The 21001-nt window shown below is 37.8% G+C and overlaps 1 protein-coding gene across 4 annotated transcripts; it reads right to left on the reverse strand.

Moving 5' to 3' along the window:
• Window positions 1-390: 390 nt before the first annotated feature.
• On the reverse strand, window positions 391-19059 carry TLR3 (toll like receptor 3). 4 transcript variants are annotated; one of them, XR_004679099.1, is made up of 8 exons: window positions 18882-19059; window positions 11472-11926; window positions 10232-10279; window positions 9116-9307; window positions 4521-6373; window positions 4124-4292; window positions 2328-2395; window positions 391-2245 (listed from the first exon to the last, which is right to left on the reverse strand). XR_004679099.1 is itself a non-coding variant. In XM_035004208.1 (7 exons), exons 2-7 carry the CDS (start codon window positions 11913-11915, stop codon window positions 2280-2282), a joined length of 2721 nt encoding a protein of 906 aa, XP_034860099.1. In that variant the 5' UTR covers window positions 11916-11926; window positions 18882-19059; the 3' UTR covers window positions 391-2279. The 4 variants fall into 4 exon arrangements, 3 of the variants coding, with proteins under 3 accessions (XP_034860099.1, XP_034860098.1, XP_034860100.1); XM_035004208.1 differs by lacking the exon at window positions 2328-2395 and having other exon boundaries at window positions 391-2294; XM_035004207.1 differs by lacking the exons at window positions 391-2245; window positions 2328-2395 and having other exon boundaries at window positions 2521-4292.
• Window positions 19060-21001: the final 1942 nt, after the last annotated feature.

Consider the following 21001-nt stretch of genomic DNA (forward strand, 5'->3'; position numbering starts at 1 on the left):
TCTGTATGCCCTCCCCCCAAATCACCCAAGAAAAGCCCAAACCTTTCACATACCTTCTTACTGAGATCCCCCCCCCCCCGCCCCTAGATCTCCATGCTGTGTATCCTCCTTCAGTTCAGTGAGTAATAAACCCAACTTGTTCTTTGACTGGAAGACACTGACAATGTTAAAGCATCCTTATTATTTTTTTTTTAAATGTTGGCTTCCTATAAAGCCATTTGTTTTCCAGAATGTCTAGAAGAGACTATATTTTTTAAAAAATAAAATGGTTGGAAGCTTGCAGAAGTGCTCAAAGAAACCAACTGAGCTATATCTATTTTAATTTTTAAATCCCTTGGAAGGTGTCATGGATGCTGTTGGGAACCGCTCAGATCTCACCTTCAGGACCCAGGCACCTATTCTTCCAGTTGCCCGGAGAGTTCACTCCTCATGCTTCCCAACTGAGCTCCTCCTTTGGAATTGTTTTTGGCAAAGCTTTTTGCTCAAGGGCATGCTTCCTCCCTGGGACTACCTACATCCAATATGGATTGGCTGAGATGAGGGTAGAGTGGTCCAGTCCCCTTTTTGGCGTGAAACCTGTGAGGTCTCCTAGGGTCTGCTAGGGCCTCTGCTGCAACCTGCAATTGCATCGCAGATCATCATTCTCCCTCTTCCCAATCCAGTTGATTTCACTCCCTCATAAATCAGAGCACACCCCCAAACCTGCTGCATGTACCTCTCCATCCCAGGGTCTATTTCCTGGGGAACTGACTTAAGATAAAGGGGAGCTAAGAATTCAAAACTGGCTACCCAGCAATTCTCACATAGAACCAGAAAAGTTCCATCAGTGAAAAGTCCCATGACTCCTGCCCAATGTATGCAAGATGGCTCACGAAGTGGGTGGGGGGAAAGTCACATGACAGAACCAGTTTCTCCCTTGCACAGGAAGATGGAGAAGGCTAAGGACTTGCAGGAGCTAAAAATGGCTAATATATCACCTAGTGTAATTAGCAACTAATGACCAATTAATTGGCCTCTTTTGGTTACTTTAATATAGATTTCCATGTTTATAGGAAAAAATTAGTGCGTTAAGTCTCCTTCTGTGATGTGGGAGTATGCCTGGATATTTGTACTGTCAAGTTAGAAGTTACATCCTCTATTCACCGAGTTGTCACAGAAATCTAAGTCGTAGATCACAGGAAGGAATTTTATTTTAATTCTGGTTTTGCCAATTGAAACCCATAAAGTTATAATTTCAAAACACCTGACTCCTTAAATCTAAATTCCTCTCTCATGCTCTCTACAACATGGTTCCATCCTCTGCAGCATCCCAGTGACCATCCAACACCAAGTTTATGCCTCCTTCCTTCCATCTTACTGTTCATTCTGCCACCTGCCTCTGCACTCAACAAAATCCTACCCACCTTTGAAAGGTCTGATCCTCTTCCATGGAGACTTTTGTTCGGGTCCATCTTTGATAGTCCCTTCCTACCCTAACTCTTCTTGCCCCATTTTCTAAAATTTAGCTCATCTCCTTTGTGCCCCATCATGCTTAGCACAGGGCAAGGCACACTGCTCCATGAATACTGTTTTTCTACCAGCTTTATTAATATGTAATTCATATACCACAAAATTCACCTGTTTTAAGAATGATTCAATGATTCTTAGTAAAAAACTTACAGAGTTGTACAATCATTACCACATTCCAATTTTAGAATATTTTCATCACCCCAAAATCTCTTGCACCACTTATAGTTACTCCCCATTCTCATCCCTAGGTCCAGACAGCCACTAGTCTGCTTTCTACCTCTATAGATTGCAAGAAATATTTTTTAAGCTCTTCATATTGAGCATCTTTACATTTTCCAATGGCCACCATCAGTTACTATTGAGTTCCCTTTACAAATAACCTAAGGTAGACATTTGAATAATTAGACATCATTAAATAAATGGCATTGAAAACCCCCCTCCTCGCTAACAAAACCCCCCTCGTAAATGCTAACAATAGCATTTACTTCTTATTACAGTCAAAAAGATGCCATTTTTAGGTAAAATCTAAATTCCCAGGTTGATTTTAAACTCAATGTTGATTCAGGTGGAATTTGTTTTGAAAGTGAAAAACAGGAAGAAGATGGAGTAAACAGAAAACATGATGGCACCTTGAGAGCATTCAAGCAAGCCACTTCACTCTTGGAAATTAAATAGGTCAGACAAACATCCTTTTCTGCACTTCCCTTGTTTCGAACCCCAGGGATGAGGACTCCTCCTGAGAACAATTATAAAGGACAGCTTGCTGAAGTTCAGGATGTTTCTTCCTGTGTAGGTCAAACACATGTCAAGACTCTCACCTTTTATTAGCGTGACTTATATTCAGTTAAATGGGTCATCTCTTGTGCATCTTCTATCTATTCAGCAACTTTAAAAAAATGACATTTGAACTCAATTTAAGTTGTAGCCATTTGATCAACTATCTTATAAGCAAATAAATAAGAGAATGAAAGCCTTTTCACAAACTGATGAAACATTAATTCATAAGAAAAATTCACTTAGAAATATTTTAATGAAATTGAGACCATTGATACATAGATAACATACAAAGCACATCAAGAAAAATAGTAATTGTTAATTTTATTTTGGCATCATAAAAGTTTAATTTTATTTATTCATTCATTTATTTATTTATAGCTTATGATGCCAAAATAAAATGAGATTATTTTACAGGCAGAAAACACACTTTAACAAAAAAAGCTATAGAACAAGTGTCTCGTGTGCAAGGATGATGTATAATGGGAAAGTGAAAATGAGTCCTCCACACATTCACATTGTTGAGAGACTCTTTCAGAACCAGCAATACAGTGGATATTACTTCAGGATTCTGTGAGCTTAGCCCTGAGAATACTGAACTATTTAAATCAAAGTTCCAAAATGCAATACCTCAGATGCTCCCTAAATTTAGCAAACAGGTGCTTCTAATATAGAAATTAACTCAGCTTATCATTTCAACCCTCTCTTATATTTGAATACCAGAACTATAAAGGTGTTTTAAAAGGCTATTCTTGTCTATTTCCAATAATTAGATTCTTTTCATTGTAAGACAAAAATAAAATTTAAAATAATAGTCTTTCTAGAAGAGGACTAACATGTACATAGCATATAATTTTATGACATAATATATTTCATGTGAAGGCACTATACCATGGTCATCATTAATTATATGGGATTATTTAAGATTTTGTTTATCACCATAATTTTCAAGCTCAGGAGTCAAGGAATCCCAGTGGGACCAAATGATTTGACCAGGGCCATCTCCTGAGTGTGTGACCAAGAGAAAAGAATATTTTATCTCCACAAAGCCAATCTACTAATTAACCTTCAGGAAGCAAGCCTTTCTGTAATCTTTTTTTTTTTTTTTTTTGTAATATTTTTAAGAGAATTGTTTCTTCTAACACCTATAGCAAAAACCCAAATATCAGGAAAATATAAGTAAGTATTTACTAAAATATTTATTTTACTAAGTGATCAAAATGAACCGCAAATGTTTTCTGACCACGAATCTGTATATTAAAATGAGCTTTAACACTTAACAAAATCAACAGTGAGACGGGCACCACTAAAACGAAAGCTTTCCAATTGAAAAAATACTATACCTAAGCTTTTAAAAATTGGGGTATGTACTTTACTCTTTCACAGTTGAAATAGCATTGTATCCACTAAAACAATTATCTCTTATTCTACTATGAGTGCATCTAAAAAAACTCCAAATATAATTATCAGAAACCTTCCCATAATTCTAACTTTTCTTTAAATGAGGAATATTTAAAAAATTTTTAAGTTGTCATAGACCTCAGTAACCAATTGTATATTCATTTGTAGAAGATATTCTTATATGTTTATTTTGGGTCCAATTAACTCAGCTGGTAATAAAAGGCCTGCAATAGAGAGATAGAAGAGATAGAATCATGGGACAGTACTCTCTAAATATGAATAAACAGATTTACATTATTTTCAAATAAAGCCTAAATTGACTATGAAACTTTTTAAGTTGGGAAAGTTACTCCTCTGTTACCTTATTCTTGAAATAAACTTAATGTACTGAATTTCTGGATCCAAGCGCTACTTGCAATTTATGATGAAAGGCATTTACCCGTTCTTTCTGAACTGGCCAGCTCAAGATGCAATGAGATTTAAACATCCCTCTTCGCAAACAGAGTGCATGGTTCAGTTTATAATCTGGGATCTCCTCAAGAAAGATCAATATAATGGAATCCAGATTTTGTTCAATAGCTTGTTGAACTGCTTGGTGCACCTTGAATCTAAGGGAAAAAAATATTGAAATATGTTATATACCAGTATACAGTTTTTAACAGACAAAAGCTCTCACATCCTCCTTAAATTTGTTTTTATCTGTCCCTAATAATCAGGTTATTTTTTAAGAAATTTATTTTTAAAATTCTTTGAGTTGTGAGTCATAATGTAAATAATATTTAAAAGCTCAATCAAAAAAATAAGTACATACTTAAAACTTCACAATGTTCACCTACCTTTTGCATAATGGATCTTTTAGTAGATTCTGTGTTACAACAAAAATAGTTTTTCTGCTCCTTTTGATGCTATTAACAATTGATTCAAGTTCAAGGACACCTGCCTCAAAGTCCCTTTCTTCGAGACAAAATTTGAGAGTTTGATCTTTTTCTTCCATTGAAAAGAAGTGTTCCCAGACCCAATCCTTATCTTTATAGGCATGAATTATATACGCTGCATATTCAAACTGCTCTGGCTGTCTGTCTATTTCTTTGAAACCAAGAATTCGATGCACTAAAACATTCCAGTAAAAAGATATCCTCCAGCCTTCAAAATGGATAAGCAGTACGATAACGATAAAAATCAGTGAGACACTGGTATTTATTATGAAAAAGAGTTTAAAGGGGGCACTGTCTTTGCAGGGTGATATATCAAAAAGCATCACGGGGAAACCATGATATTGAGGTGGAGTATTGCAGAGGTAATGGCTTGATAGCTCAGAGATGTTGGTATGGGTCCTGTTAATCCAATTAACAAACCAGGCAATACTTTCACAGGTACAATCAAATGGATTAAAGCTCATATCTAAATTACTCAGGTTCCTGAAGGCTGGCCCAAAAACATTCTTCTCAACTGACGTTATGAGATTCTTCTGAAGGTTCAATGACTTTAGAGATGCCTGACCATCAAAGACAGATGGTGGAAATATATTTAAATTATTCAATCCTAAATCAATGCTTTTTAATTCAAGTAAGTCCTTGAATACTTCTGCTGGGATCTCATCAAAGCCATTAGACTCTAAATTAAGAATGTGGAGGTGAGAAAGACCCTTTAGAAAATGAACAGGACCACCGGGGTTTGCATGTTTCCATAGCCTTGCTAAGTTGTTATGCTGCAAATCCAGAATTTCTAGTTTCTCAAGACCCTCCAACAGTTCAGCATTTATGTTGGCTATATTGTTGTTGCTTAGATCCAGAATAGTCAAGTTTTGAAGAGGATGAAAAGGTGAAGGGGAGCTGTCCACATTTCTAAGGGCCACTCTTCGGAGCATTAGTCGTCGGAGGCTTGGAACCAAGACAAAAGAGCTGCTAGTCAGTTGTAGGTATTTGTTGTAGGAAAGGTAGATTTCAAAAATATTTTCTAGACCTCTCCATTCTTGGCCTGTGAGTTCTTGCCCGATTTCATTAAGGCCAAGGTCGAGTACCTGTAGGTGGCCCAACCAAGAAAAAGCACCACTCTCTATTTTTGAGATTTTGTTTTTGGTTAGATTGAGTGTGACTAAAGGAGACTGAGCAAGGGACAAAAATGTTTCATTGGTTAAAGTTCGCAAACTTGCGAAGGAGTTGGAGAGACTTAAGTGTTTCAGCTTTATCAATCCCATGAACATATTGCTTTTTATGCCTGGAAAGTTGTTGTCTTCCATGTTAAGATACTCCAAACATTTTAGCCACTGAAAGGAAAAATCATCAATCTTGGGATGCAAAGCAAGGGAAATGCTTTGTTTAGAAAAAGAGCGTCGCAAATCCAGGTATCTCACATTGAGAAGCCCATAAAAGGAGCGAGAAAACAAATGCTCTATGCTATTATACTCCAGGAAGAAATATTCTAGATGTGGAAGCCAAGCAAAGGAATTATTCTCAATCACATTTAAGTTGTTGTGGGAAAGATCGAGCATGGTGAGATTTGTGTCTTTCAATCCAATGAAAGTCATATTGCTTGTTCTGTACAGCTGGGCGTTGCTCAGGGATAGATTCTGAATGCTTGTGTTTGACAGTTCCAAACAGAGCTTCTCTGTGAGGCTGGGGGTCAGCTGAGCATTGTTCAGAGAGAGGCCAAATAATTTTCCAATTGCATGAAAACACCCTGGAGAGAACTAAAGTTGGGGGGGAAAGGAGGTTAATAACCAAAACACAGTGGCATCTGCATGACTCTTGAAAAGCTTAAACAATTCTTTACTCAGTCCCATTCCCCTTCACCATCTTCTCTGCATTTCTTCCCCACACCTCCACTGCACCGCTCCTTACTCTGTGCCTGCAACACCCCCCTCCTGTTCCAACCCCTTACCCTTCCGGGCCTCTGACTACCTTCCACCAAGCATTTAAGGGTCTCCTCGTCAGGGGGCCTTCCCTGACCTCCCAGTCTAGGTTAGGTGCCTGGTGCTTTTACTTGATCTGAGTATAATTGTAATTAATAAGGTATTTGTAAAGTCACCACTGGGGCAGATCCTGTTTGTCTTGATGACCGCAGTTCTCAATGAGCACATGAAATGAAAGGGTGGATTGTATTATGAAACAATGACTCCCACTTGCCCTTCTGTGACTCTGAGCTCCAGCCTTGCTCTTTGTCTTTCCACTACAGTTTTTTCTCCTGACTTTATTTCATGATAGTGCTTCCAGATCCCTTCTGCTCTGACCCCACTCCCTCACCAGAAGCCTTGGGTGGGGTTCAGCGCCAGAAGGAGAGAACAGAGGCAGCAGGAGGGAAGGAATACAGAGGGCAGTAGCCAGTCCTGGGTGGTGGTTCAACACCAGGAGAGCAAAGGCTCCGACTCCTACTGCGTGTCATTTAGTGAGATGTGAAGGCTAATGGAAGAAAAGGCAAAAATGGGGAAGAAAGTGTACTTCACTGTAAGTAAAGGGAATTGGACTACGAAGCAGAAGATTGTTAAATTAATTAGGATGAACTTACATGACAGCACTATTTTACAGTAATCAAAATTGAGTTTTTGAATAATTCTTAATGATATGGAGAATGTTCATGATATGATGTTACTTTTTTATTATGTCAGTCCCCTTCATTACCTCATTAGTTTTTGATGTAGTGTTCCACGATTCTTTGCGTATAACATCCAGTGCTTCATGCAGTGCGTGCCCTCCTTAATACCCATCACCAGGCTAACCAGTGCCCCCACCCTCTCCCCTCTAGAACCCTCAGTTTGTTTCCTGGAGTCCATAGTCTCTCATGGTTCATCTCCCCCTCCGATTTCTGCCCCCTTCATTTTTCCCTTCCTTCTCCTAATGTCCTCCATGCTATTCGTTATGTTCCGCAAATAAGGGAAACGGTATGATAACCGACTTTCTCTGCTTGACTTCTTTTACTTAGCATCATCTCCTCCAGTCCCATCCATGTTGATGCACAAGTTGGGTATTCATCCTTTCTGATGGCTGAGTCATATTCCATATGATATTACTTTTAAATGGCAGGATACGCTGTCGCCGGAGGGAGGCAATACGGAACAGCTGTGGAGAGCATGGGCTCTGATCTGACACTGCCAGAAACCCAGTTCTGTCACCAGATAACCACTTGTGAGACCTTGGGCAAGTTCCTCAATCCTTCCTTATCTCAATTTACCCTTGTGTAAAATGATGATAAGAATAATTTAGTTACACAATGAATCATGGAACTCTTCATCTAAAACTAATGATGTAATGTATGGGGATTAACATAAGAATAAAAAAAAAGAATAATTTAGTTACAGGACTAGGTAAAAAAATTTTTTAAAAAACATATATGTATATAGAACTTATCACAGTGTCTGACGCACAGTGTATTTTGAATTTGTACTCTGAATTCCACCTGCTGTTGTTTTTTCTTATTATCACTTGGAGAAAAGCTGGAGCTAAAAATACCTAAATGCTAATACTGGCTGTCTCTGGAATATGGACTTTGGGATGATTTTTATCCCCTCCCCCCCACTACTTACATATTTTATAAGACTTCTACAACAAATGTTCTAAATTTAAAAAATGCTGTTCAAAACTTAGCCCGAGTATTGAGTAAAATGTTCATTTGTTGTTTGTTTATATTATATTATCTCAGGACCAATACATAGTCTATTTTTATTCTGAAAATGAATACAGCTTTTAAAAATCTGACTTAGTTTATGATTTCCAATATTCTTATTCTCAGCCTGTAAAGGAATAAAATGCAGACATATCTGTATATGAAAGTAGTTAATGAATTGACTATCATGGATCCAAAGAGAAGGTTAGTTAGGTAGATCCCATTATAGGAGGATTTTTATATTTTAATGCTAGTTATCATTTATGGAGCACTTACATGCCAGACACTGCTAAATTCTTTACCGTATAGCCTATGACATAGTTATTATTTTACCAGTTTTACAGTTGGGGAACTGGAGCATGAAGAATTTGAATAATTTGCCTGATTACACAATCATTAGGAGAGAAAGCCCGGATGCAGAGCTAGCTAACCCAACTCTAAAGCCCATTCTCTTAACTATCACGCTATTTTAATTCTTTCAGAGATTTTATGGGATAAATAGTATTGTTTCCACTTTACAAGTGAGGAAAGTAAGACCCAGAGAGGTTAAGTAGGTTCCCCAAAGTCCAAGTACTAGCCTGTAATTGGAACAGGGATTTTAACCCACTTCTATTAGGCAGCAGAGCCTCAGCTCCTTACTGCTACCGGACTCTCTCTTTCTGTGAGGATGACATCAGTGTCCCCAAGCAGGAAGTATGAAGGATTTCTGGAAGACGTGGCAAACGTTATCACCCCTTTCTCTGGGAATCTTTAGATTCTTATCCATGTGACACAGTTAGGGACTGCCCACACTTAAAGGTAGAACACAAAATAATTTTACCTTACTTCTTACCTCTTTAATTGGATTTGATGACAACTCTAATTTTTTTAAAGAAGAATTACCAAGGAAATCAAGTTCTTCAGGTCTCAGTACATTAATTTTATTATTTGATAACAGAAGCTCTTGGAGATTTTCCAGTTGGAGCTGACTTCCTAATTTAGTAGATGATAAACCATTATGAGATAGATCTAATTTGATTAAATTCTGAGAAAGAAAAAAGATGTACGTTAGTCTTGCCTCCAAAAATAGTTCCTTTAAATGTACTTGAATCTTAGAAATAACTCAGAAATAACAGCAAAAAGTTACCTCTCTACTATTCTAGAAAACTTACAGTAGGAGTAATAAAAAAATCTTTGTGTGATTGAAAATACCATTATTGCAAGCGTTGTGTTTCTTATTTCAAGATTCATTTAAAAAAGAATCATTTTATTTCTCTTACCAAAACAAAAGGACTTAAGCTCATTTATTCATGATATAAGGAGTATTCATAATAAGCATTTATTTAGGGGTACCTGGGTGGCTCAGTTGCTTAAGCATCTGCCTTCAGCTCAGGTCATGATCTCAGGGTCCTGGGATCAAGCCCTGCATTGGGCTCCCTGTTCAGCAGGGAGTCTTCTTCTCAGTCTGCCCCCCCAACCCCCACTTGTGCACTCACGCTCTCTCTCTCTCACAAAAATAAATAAAATCTTAAAAAATAAGCATTTATTTATAATAAGCATTTCTTTATGATGTGAGGAATATTCATGTGGCTTAACAAACATAGAGTGTCATGCATCATCAGCCTTGAAACTAAACAACAGAAAAAAAGAAGAAAAAATTTTCTTCTTAAAGAAGTGTGAGTAGAACTTTGCTGTCCATGAAATCCTAAAAAGATTTTTTATATTGAGAAAGACTGACACTTACGTAAAGTCTGCATCATGACTAGTGCAGAATATTCATTTTTGTTTGTTTCGTGGGACATTTTACCACCCTAGTGCTACTTTTTAACACACAGACTTCCACTCGGGTAAAAGGTAATGAAAAGCTGATATATATTAGGCCAGAATCTTATGCAATGTGTTCAAAGAGAGTAAGACTTTTATTTATGTTTTAAAAATAAAAGAACATTTTGCCAAGGATTACTCTAACCAGATTTTGAGGTCTTTGTGTCCAAAGACATTTCGTCCACTTCAGAATCTAAGGAGGCACAAGAAAGAATTTTCAAATCACTAGCAAGCAAATCATTTTATAAATGTTTTAAAGCATATTTAAGTTTGTACACTATTCTTGGCACATGAGGTCAAAGAATGCCAAATTTTTTCTAGGTCCATAAAATGAAGAAAACAGAGTTTTAAAAATGGCTTTGGTTTAAGAAAAGTACTTAATAATTGTCTCAGATTGAGAGACAATAACATACATTTTCACACATGCAAAATTCAAGCAAAGCACTGAAAAAAAAGATGGTGGCCGTTGGAAAAGCAATCTTGTAAAGAGAGTTCTTAAATCAAGAGTACGTAGTTGTTCTTTTTTAAAGATTTTATTTATTTATTTGACAGAGAGAGACACAGCGAGAGAAGGAACAGAGCAGGAGGAGGTGAGAGGGAGAAGCAGGCTTCCCGCGGAGCAGGGAGCCCGGATGCGGAGCTCGATCCCAGGACCTGGGATCATCTGAGTCGAAGGCAGATGCTTAATGACTGAGTCACCCAGGCGCCCCAAGAGTACATAATTTTTAATTGAACAATTTGCTTTATCATTCATCAATTTGTTAACTTCATTTAAGTCAGAATTTGGATATGGCATTTTTTATTATTACTTCAGGTACTAAATCAGCAGCACTCAGAGTTTTATTTGCTGTGTTCCTCGTGGTATATTCTGATTCTTCTTTGGTTATCACAGATCAGATTCTTCTTTGATCTCTACCTCTTGTGTCTAAGTTAAATTTTTAATGGGAGGGAGCAAGAGAGGCAAAAGTTCTTTAAAAATTAAGACTGAAGGGGGTGCCTGAGTAGCTCAGTCGTTAAGCATCTGCCTTCGGCTCAGATCATGATCCCAGTGTCCTGGGATCGAGCCCCACATCGGGCTCCCCGCTCAGCGGGAAGCCTGCTTCTCCTTTTTCCACTCCCCCTGCTTGCTTGTGTTCCCTCTCTCACTGTGTCTCTGTCAAATAAATAAATAAAATCTTTAAAAAAAAATTTACGACTGAAATTGGTTTAAGATGCTATTTTCCCTTTTGAAAACATTTTCAAACATAAATGGGGTAAGATTGGTTTTCTTATTCTTCACCTTGATATTTAGATACAAAGTCTAAAGATTCATAAGTGACTTGAAAACTTAACATGAGATAACATATTTTTAAATTTTTATATGGAGATGAACATTTTCATCTTACCTTCAGGTTTTGAAAGGGATTATTTTGAATCTTCTTGATTGAATTGGACATTAGATGGAGTTCAGTCAAATTCATGCAGAAGACAAAAGTTTGATCTGAAAGGTGAGATAGCTCATTGTGTTGGAGGTTCAAAATTTCCAACAGAGGGAGTTTTTGGCACAATTCTGGCTCCAGTTTTGAGATGCAGTTAAATCCTCCATCCAAGATAGTAAGTTGGCTATATCTTGTAAAATTGGCAGATGGTAATCTTCGGAGCTGATTATGGGTGAGATTCAACACTGTTATGTTTGCCGGAAGGTCATCAGGCACTTGAGTCAACTTCAGATGGCTGCAGTCAGCTATTTCATGTCTAACAACACATTTATTGGCAGAGGATGTACACGGTATCCACAAGGGCAACAGTCCCAAAAAGAAGTAGATATGAAAAGGTAAACTCTGGTTCATGATTCTCCCCTCTAAAAGAAATGTAAACAAGTAAGAGACATTAGTAACATAGGCCTTCACAGGCATTGGTATTTTCCTTGTAAAACAGATAACCAATGTGACTACGTATGATCTTTTGACTCACAACTTCTATGATATACAAGTATGTATTATACAAGCAATATATCAAATGGAAATAATTCAAATAGCACAGAAAAGTAAGAAATGGAGCATACAAACTCCCTCCTCACCCTTCACCTCCATCCCAGTTTAACGCAGTGCCTATTTGAGAAAAGCACAATATGTGATTTCATTTCTGTAACACCAAGATCAATTACCTTCTTCATCATTCTCTTGGGTAAATGACTAGTTTGGAGGGATATGTCTAACACCTGCTATTTGGTTATCATCTTGGAATCCATTCCACCATATTCCTGGGTTAATGTCACTATCATGGATTTCAGTACCTTCTTTCTTGAAATATTTTTGACTAAAGTGTCTCCTTGAGTAGCTCTTGCCCCTCTTTCCCCAAAATACTTATAGGAGGTTTTCTCTTTTAAGTTCTTGAATATTTGTTTTTGTTCTTTTGTCATATGATTTTGGCGTGTAGGCTATTTGAGGTTCAAAATACTTTTTCTGCCAAGTCATGAAGGCATTATTCCATTGTCTTCTAGTATCCATTGTTGCTAAGAAGAAATCATGCCCATCTGGTTTTCTTTCCTTTATATAGAAGATAACTTTATTTTACTCTCTGTTTTCTCTTTGGAAGTGTCTTTTTCTTTATCCTTGGTAATGTAAAATTTCAAAAGGATATTTCATGCTAAATCTTTCCTCTAAAATGTAGATATACACCCTAAGGCATTTTCGGTCTGAGGACTCAGGTATTCCTTAAATTTTTAGCTTTCTTTTTCTATTACTATTTGGATCATTTCCCCTCTTTCTTTTCCTGTGTTCTCTCCTTTGAAACCACTTTTAGGGAAAAAACTGGCCCATCATGTGATCTTATTTGTATTTAAAGTTCCCTTTTAGGGGCACCTGGGTGGCTCAGTCAGTTACACATCCAACTCTTGGTTTCAGCTCAGGTCAGGATCTCAGGGTCCAGGATCCAGCCCTGAGTCAGTCTCCCTCCTCAGCAGGGAGTCTGCTTAAGGCTTCTCTCTCTGCCCCTCCCCTGCCCCTTGCTCTTGCACTCTTGCTCTCTATTTCTCTCTAAAATAAATAAATCTTTAAAAAAATAAAATTTCCTTTCATATTCCATGTTTTTATCTTTTTATTCTATATTTCTAGATAAAAGCTCAGCTTTTTGTATCAGGATTTGTATTATATATGTACTTTTTAAATATTAGTAATTATATATATATATATTAAAGATTTTATTTATTTGACAGAGAGAGACACAGCGAGAGAGGGAACACAAGCAGGGGGAGTGGGAGGGGGAGAAGCAGGCTTCCTGAGGAGCAGGGAGCCCGATGCGGGGCTCAATTCCAGGACCCTGGGATCATGACCTGAGCCGAAGGCAGACGCTTAATGACTGAGCCACCCAGGCGCCCCAGTAATTATATTTTAAATATATACAGAACAGTATACAAATCATGAATGTACAGCTTGTTGAATTTTCATCAAGAGCATGTCAGTGCATTCACCACTCATAGCAGGAAATAGAGGACAATGAGCCCCCCAGAAACCTCCCTCATGCTCTTGCCCAGCCACCACCTCCTCCTTCCCCAGACAAACACTTCATTATGTCATACACAGAAAGATTAAGTTTACTTGCTTTTGTATTACATGTTAATGGAATTCTGCGCTGTGTATCATTGTATGCCTTTTTTAAATTCCATATTATGTTTGTGAGACTGATCCACATCTTGTCCTATAGCAGCATTTGCTCATTTCCATTCATACAGAATATGGCTCTACCACAGTTACTTTTTTCTAGCATTTTTAATGAAAAGTCCTAAACAACAGCACAACTCACAGAATTTTACAGTGAACACTCTTCCACTATCATATATCTACCCATCTATCCATCCTCTATCCACCAGTTTACCAAAGTACACTGCAACATCAGTACCTTTCCCTCTAAAAGAGTGTGCATTGCTACTTTCGGTTCAGTATTTGCTGAGTTTTTCTTTTGATATAAAATTTGCATACAACGAAATGCACAAATCTTTAGTGTACATTCTCTGACTTTCAACACGTGTATGCACCTGTGTAACATAAACCCTAAAGAGTTCCCCCATTGCCTTCCAGTTCGTTCTAATCCCTGTCTCCCAGAGACCGTCATAGCTCTGACTTTTTTCTACTATAGTGTTGCGTGATTTATAACTTCCTATCAATGGGATCATATTCACTCTCTTAAATAAGAGATATTTCACTCAAATATTTTTGAAGTTCATCCATGTTGTTTGTTTTGGGGTAGTCTTTTTTTTTTTTAACTAAATAGTATTTTTTTTAACTAAATGGTATGCCATTGTATAAATATATTTTATCCATGCTGATATGATTACACACATGGATTGTGTGAAGTTTACACAATTATGAATGAAGTTACTATGAACATCTTTGTACATGTTTTTATGGACACATATACTTGATTTCTTTGGGATAATTACCCATGATTGAAATTGTTGGGCATTCGGTAAGGTAGAGTATAATTACTTTTATAAGAAACTGCCGGATCTTTTAGTCAAGTTTATGCCATTTTACACTCCCACCAACATCTTTACCAACATTTGTCACTATTATTTTTCACTCTTTCCAGTGAGTGTGTAGTAATATCTCATTATGGTTTTTAATTTTCATTTCTTGGCTGACTAATGATATTTAACAATTTTTATATGCTTATTATCCATTTGTGTATTTTCCCTTGTATATTTGAAGATTTCACTCATTTTTTTTTTTAAGATTTTATTTATTTATTTTGACAGAGAGATAGACAGAAGAGCACAAGCAGAGGGAGTGGCAGAGGGAGAGGGAGAAGCAGGCTCTGCACTGAGCAGGGAACCCGATGCGGGACTCGATCCCAGGACCCTGAGATCATGACCTGAGCCGAAGGCAGACGCTTAACCATCTGAGCCACCCAGGCGCCCAAAGATTTCACTCATTTTTAAAATTAGGTTGTTTCTTATTTATTATTGCATTTTAGGAATTTTTTATATACACAAGTATCAGTCTATTGTCAGATTTATATTTGTGTTTTCTCCCATTTTGTGGGTTACCTACTCATTTTTTTTTTTTAAAGATTTTATTTATTTATTTGACAGAGAAAGACACAGCGAGAGAGGGAACACAAGCAGGGGGAGTGGGAGAGGGAGAAGCAGGCTCCCTGCCGAGCAGGCAGCCCGATGCGGGACTCGATCCAGGGACTCCAGGATCATGACCTGAGCCGAAGGCAGTCGCTTAACCAACTGAGCCACCCAGGCGCCCCCCTACTCATTTTCTTAATGAATGATGATATCTTCATAATTATGATCAAGTCTAATTTATCTTTTTTTTTAATATTACTGCTTTCTGTGTCCTGTCTAAGAAACTTTGCCTACCCCCAAATTATGCTTTTTTAAGAAAAGATTGTGGTTTTAGGTGTTAGGTTAAGGCCTGTGATCTCTCTTTAATAAAATGTTGTGTGTGATGCGAAGGAAGAGTCAAGGTTCATTTTTTTCAGTTGCACACCCAGTTTGTCAGACTTTTTTTTTTCCTTTTCCTTCCCCCACTGGATTGCTTCAGTAACCTTCTTAAAAACCAAATAAGGGGCGCCTGGGTGGCTCAGTTGGTTAAGCGACTGCCTTCGGCTCAGGTCATGATCCTGGAGTCCCGGGATCGAGTCCCGCATCGGGCTCCCTGCTCGGCGGGGAGTCTGCTTCTCCCTCTGACCCTCCTCCCTCTCATGCTCTCTGTCTCTCATTCTCTCTCTCTCTCAAATAAATAAATAAATAAATAAATAAATAAACAAACAAATCTTTAAAAAAAAAAAGAACAAACAAAAAAAAACAAGTAAGTGTGGGTGGATTTAAGTGTGGGTCTATATCTGGGCTCACCACTCTCTTACATGGAAATATTTGTCAGTTCTTACACAAACACCACATTGTTTTGATTACTGTGGCCTTATAGTAAACCTTGAATTCAGAAGCGTAAATCCTTCTTTTTTTTTTTTAATGATTTTATTTATTTGACAGAGAGAGAGACACAGCGAGAGAGGGAACACAAGCAGGGGGAGTGGGAGAGGGAGAAGCAGGCTTCCTGCTGAACAAGGAGCCCAGTGCGGGGCTCCATCCCAGCACCTGGGATCATGAGCTGAGCCTAAGGCAGACGCTTAACGACTAAGCCACCCAGGAGCCCCAGAAGCGTAAATCCTTCTATTTGTTATTCTTTTCCTAGATTGCTTTTTCCGTGCCATGGTTGATGGGAATTATCTGAAATAATTTTACTTATTATTTAATTAACTATTCCATCTGACTAGAGTATAAAGTTATAATAGTAGAGGACATGGTTGTCTTTACTCTGTACTGCTTTGCCTGTGTCTAGAACAATGACTGGACCATAGCAAGTATTGAATAAATACATGTTGAATGAATAGCTTTCCATGGGCAGTTAATCAGCTTAAGAAAACCTCTCTTACCTCCGTAAATGGTCACAACTTTATTTTGGTGGGATATGTACCTAATGTGATAGTCTCTGGTATGATCAATTACCTAGTTTCACTTACAGATATTTTAAAAAATCAAATACATCTTCAGTGTATGCAGATGGATCAATAAAAATGATATTTAAATAAGTTAGGTTTTCCATAAGCTCTAAAAGTCATGTCACAAGAAGAATTCCAGATAAGTTTTAGAGAATAACATCATTTTAGAGGATTAATTGTAGGAAAATAGAACTAGTATGAGTATTTGTAATTGTTCTAATCGGCTTTTAAAATATAGTGGTTTTACTTTTATTCTAATCTAGTTCTCAGAAACAGAAGAAAAGTCAGTTTCTATTAATTATTTTATGGCCTTTATAATACTGGCACTAAGTATTGTTAAAGCTATACACAGTTTTTATATTTATAGGCTATGACAAAGATCACAGCCCAGGCCAGCTATGAGGCCCCTCACCAAATTGCTCAGGTACATGAAAAATTTGGAGCTGGAAATGATACATTCTGGAAATCAGGAACTAACTCCCCAAACCTCACCTCTCTGAGATTCTCCCAAACCTCTCTTCCCTGTACCACAAATGCTTCTACTTGTATTTACCAACTCACACTTACAGTCCCTGCAATATATTCTCTTCCTTGTCTGGGTGACATTTATCTCTTCTGGAAGGGCTATAGATAAAGATCAGAATTACTGAAAAGGACTAATCTATTCACAAAGAATATCCCTGAAGGACTGAAAGACATTCCCAGATCTGAAAATACATTCATCACATGGAAAAGACTCACCAAATGGTAGGCAGGAGGAGTGAAAAATGAAAATCCACAGAGAGAATCTTATGAAACTTCGGAATTATGGCCATTCACAAGTAAAAAAAAAAATCCTAAAACCTTCAAAGGAGAACATATGATCAATTACTTCCAAAAGAAAAAGATCCTGAATGGTAGAAAACTTTTCATCAGCAACATCAGCCACTAGAAAACAGTAGTGATGAGCTTCCAAAATGATCAGGGGAAACTGAACCTAAATTTCATTTCCGGCTGAACAACTCACGATAAGGGGGAAAGCATTTTGAAATATGCAAAGGTTTGGTAACTTTATAACTATGCAAATTGTATGCAAAAGTTATTCTGGAATTTGATTCAGTGAAACAAATGAAAATACAGTTAGAGGATGAAACAGAAGGGAAAAAATTGCTATTGTATGAGACATAATAAAAGCAAAGAAAGCTAAAAAGATGGAAAATAGGACTCAGTGGGCCTTGCAATTTTAGAAAGGCCTTTCAGGGTACATCGAATTACATGTGTCTGTAGTGAGAGATAATATTGCATCATGATAAAGACATGGAGTCTGGAGCCAGGCTACTTAGAGCTAACCACTATTTATTTAGTTGGCTTCTCCAGTTTGGTTTGTGCACTTCACAATACTTTTTTTTCCCCCCTGAATGTATACAGGTAACACCTAACTGCAGACACACATGAACACACAATGCTATTGCGAAACTGGGAGGTAACTTCCTGAGCTACTACAGCCCAAGGCTGACTCAGATTTCATCTGAAGCGCCTGCATTTGCCAGTGCTGCTTTCTGATCTTCCTATACATCTAAATGCCTTTCTACTTGTCACCTTCCTCCACTTTCCTTTATGAGGTCAAAGAAGCCACTTTTGTACTCCCAGGAACACCTGAAGTGTTTTCTCCTTTTCAAGCGCATTATCCTAAAACGCCAGCTTCCGTCTCCTCTCCAGTCAACACAACTGAGAAAAGGAGAGAAACTCTTTCAAGCTCACAGGGCTCTGAACTTTCAGACAAAGATATGATTTTATTTTTTTATTTATTTGAGAGAGAAAGCACACAAGAGCAGGGGGTTGGGGAGGTGAGGCAGAGGGACAGAGGGAAAAGCAGACTTCCCACTGAGCAGGGAGCCCCAAGCAGGGCTTGATCCCAGAACCCCGGGATCATGACCTGAGCTGAAGGCAAATGCTTAGCCAACTGAGCCACCCAAGCACCCCAAATATACGATTTTTTTTTAAAAAAGGCTATTGCAAAATGATCTCCATAAATTTCCTAATGTGCTTTTCCAGGTCCAGAAATCCACAAAGAAAAAAAAAATTAATTACTGTCTAAAGGATTTTATTATGTTAATTATAAATTCTTGCTATTACATGTACACTGAGTTATGATACACTTCTCCCCACACCTCTATCATCTCTCTTTTCTTCCATTCTCCTTGTTGATTCTGACTAGATTTCAAGCACCACACCAAAGAAAGACCAAAGAATACTAAAACCAACGTGCAGTCCCAGTTCTAGCCAACATGAGAGATCCTATCCCAGTAATAATCTTAAAGATGTACCTTCATTTACTCTGATAACAGCTGACCATTCCTTTTTTCATTAGTCCGAATTCAGTCGTTCTCACCAGGGAGGCATGGCAGATCTGCTGCAATCTCGAAAGTGAAACTAAAAAAAGAAAAGAAAAAAAAAAAAGCAAGCTTCTTACAGTTCTTGGATTCTAAGAAGGCAAAGGGAAAAAAGCACAATATCAGGAAGAGAAATATTAAATTGCTTCTTAAAAATGTCTTGCTTTTCTGCCTCGTGTACAGTCCCTTGGGTTTCATTAAAAGGGTCACAGATTTAGCAACAGAAAAGCTGAAAAAGTGGGACCTCCCTTGGTGTGGGCAGGGCTAGTACTCTAGAGGTTAGCAGATACCTGAGAATGAAGTCCTCTATTTTTTCCCAAAGACTGATGCAAAACTGTCAGAACCAATAGAGTATGGTCAGAGTGAGAAAAAACCTCAGTCCCTAATCAAAGCTAAATACTTTCACGTCCCTTATCTTCTTAGCAACCCAGAATGATAAGTAATGCAGAAATTAACCTTTTGATCCAAGAAGGCACCTAGTTCTCAATAGAGAAACTGCTGGCCCCTGCAAAGCCAAAAGCCAGTCCTAACTCATGCTACTCCAGTTTCCATAGTTAGAGCCTGTTAGGGAGCAAACAGATGGGCCCAGAGAAGTCCAGATTCACCAGTTAGTTCTCAATAAACTTTACTGACTAGTTAAAGGAATGTGCTTGTCAGGAAAAGAACACATTTCTCATTATTGATATAATAGGATATAATGTTACCAACTATATTGTTATATAGTAAAATATAACACTTAGAAGGAACTGTAGAAATCACCTAATTTGAATCCCTTGTTTGAGAAATGAGGAAATAGCATGGTGAGGGATTTGCCTAAGGATATACCACAAGTTACTATAATGCTTCGTTATTCAGACAAGTATAGTAATAAAACAGCCTGGATCAATTAAAACATGTCCCTAGATTGACTCGATTGAAGAATGGAGGGCAAGAAAACAGGTCTGTATCATGATGCAAAATGTCCTCCCCTTGGGCCTCAGCCTTAGTTGGAACCATCTTGTGGTCACTGGGCTCATGGTCATGCTTTTCTGATTTTTCATTTATCCTATCTATAATATAATACCATAAGCAAACAATTGTCCTGAGTAAAAGATCGTCCCTCACATCTACCCATTGCAATATGCAGTAAAACATTAATAGTATTCAAAATGTTTCTTCTCTGTGAGCTCCTTGAAGCAGAACAAGGTATGTTCTTTGTATTATAACTCTCCAGCCACTTTTCCATGGTAGGCTGGTACTTTGGCCTCCAGTGAACCAGGCTCTTTGCATTATTTTTTCCCACAACGACTCTGGGCTTGGTCATGTGACTAGAGTTGGCCAACAGGATATTATTAAGCATGAAGTGAGCCAAGACTTGATAAGCATTTGCACATTGGCACTCACCTTCTTCCTTTCAGAACTCTGTTGGTGTGTGGTGAGAAGCCCAACCTAGGCTTCTGCAAAGGCAACATGGAGGAGAATTGAGTCTGGTCAACAACTCCACTGAGCACCTAGGAGACAATCAGCCTCAACTTGCTGTCCATATGAGTAAGCCATATTGGGAGTGGATCTTCCAATCCCGATTGAGTCACATGGAGCAGAGATGAGTTGTCCCCAGGTCCTGCCAAAATTATGGAAGAGTAAGCAAATAAATGACTGTTGTTGTTTTAACCCCCTCCCCTCAAATTTTGAGTGGTATGTTATGTATCATTAGATAAATGAAAAACATTCCCTCGACAATCCGACATACCCATCTCTTATGCTTTATGACTCCTTTCGCATATTAGATTTTCCATAATGTTGATTGAACTAATGAATGCCTTTTTCCAAATACTTTTTATTGATCATCTCATAATGCAACAGTTTACATCCAGATATTAATAGTCCTCAATTCTTGCTAGTTTCTGAATACATCTCAGGTCAGTTTCTCTCCACTGCACATTCCTTAATTATACATTAACTTATTTAGCTATTACGGTGGTAGGTGCTATAGTGACAAAGCTCATTTTTCCCTTTTTAAGGGAAATGTCTGGCAGTTATAAGCCAAAAGTAATTGGTAATTTGCTACTTACAAA

The sequence above is a fragment of the Mirounga leonina genome, unplaced genomic scaffold (assembly GCF_011800145.1).
Source record: "Mirounga leonina isolate KUSES-001 unplaced genomic scaffold, KU_Mleo_1.0 Mir_128, whole genome shotgun sequence".
NCBI lineage: Eukaryota > Metazoa > Chordata > Mammalia > Carnivora > Phocidae > Mirounga > Mirounga leonina.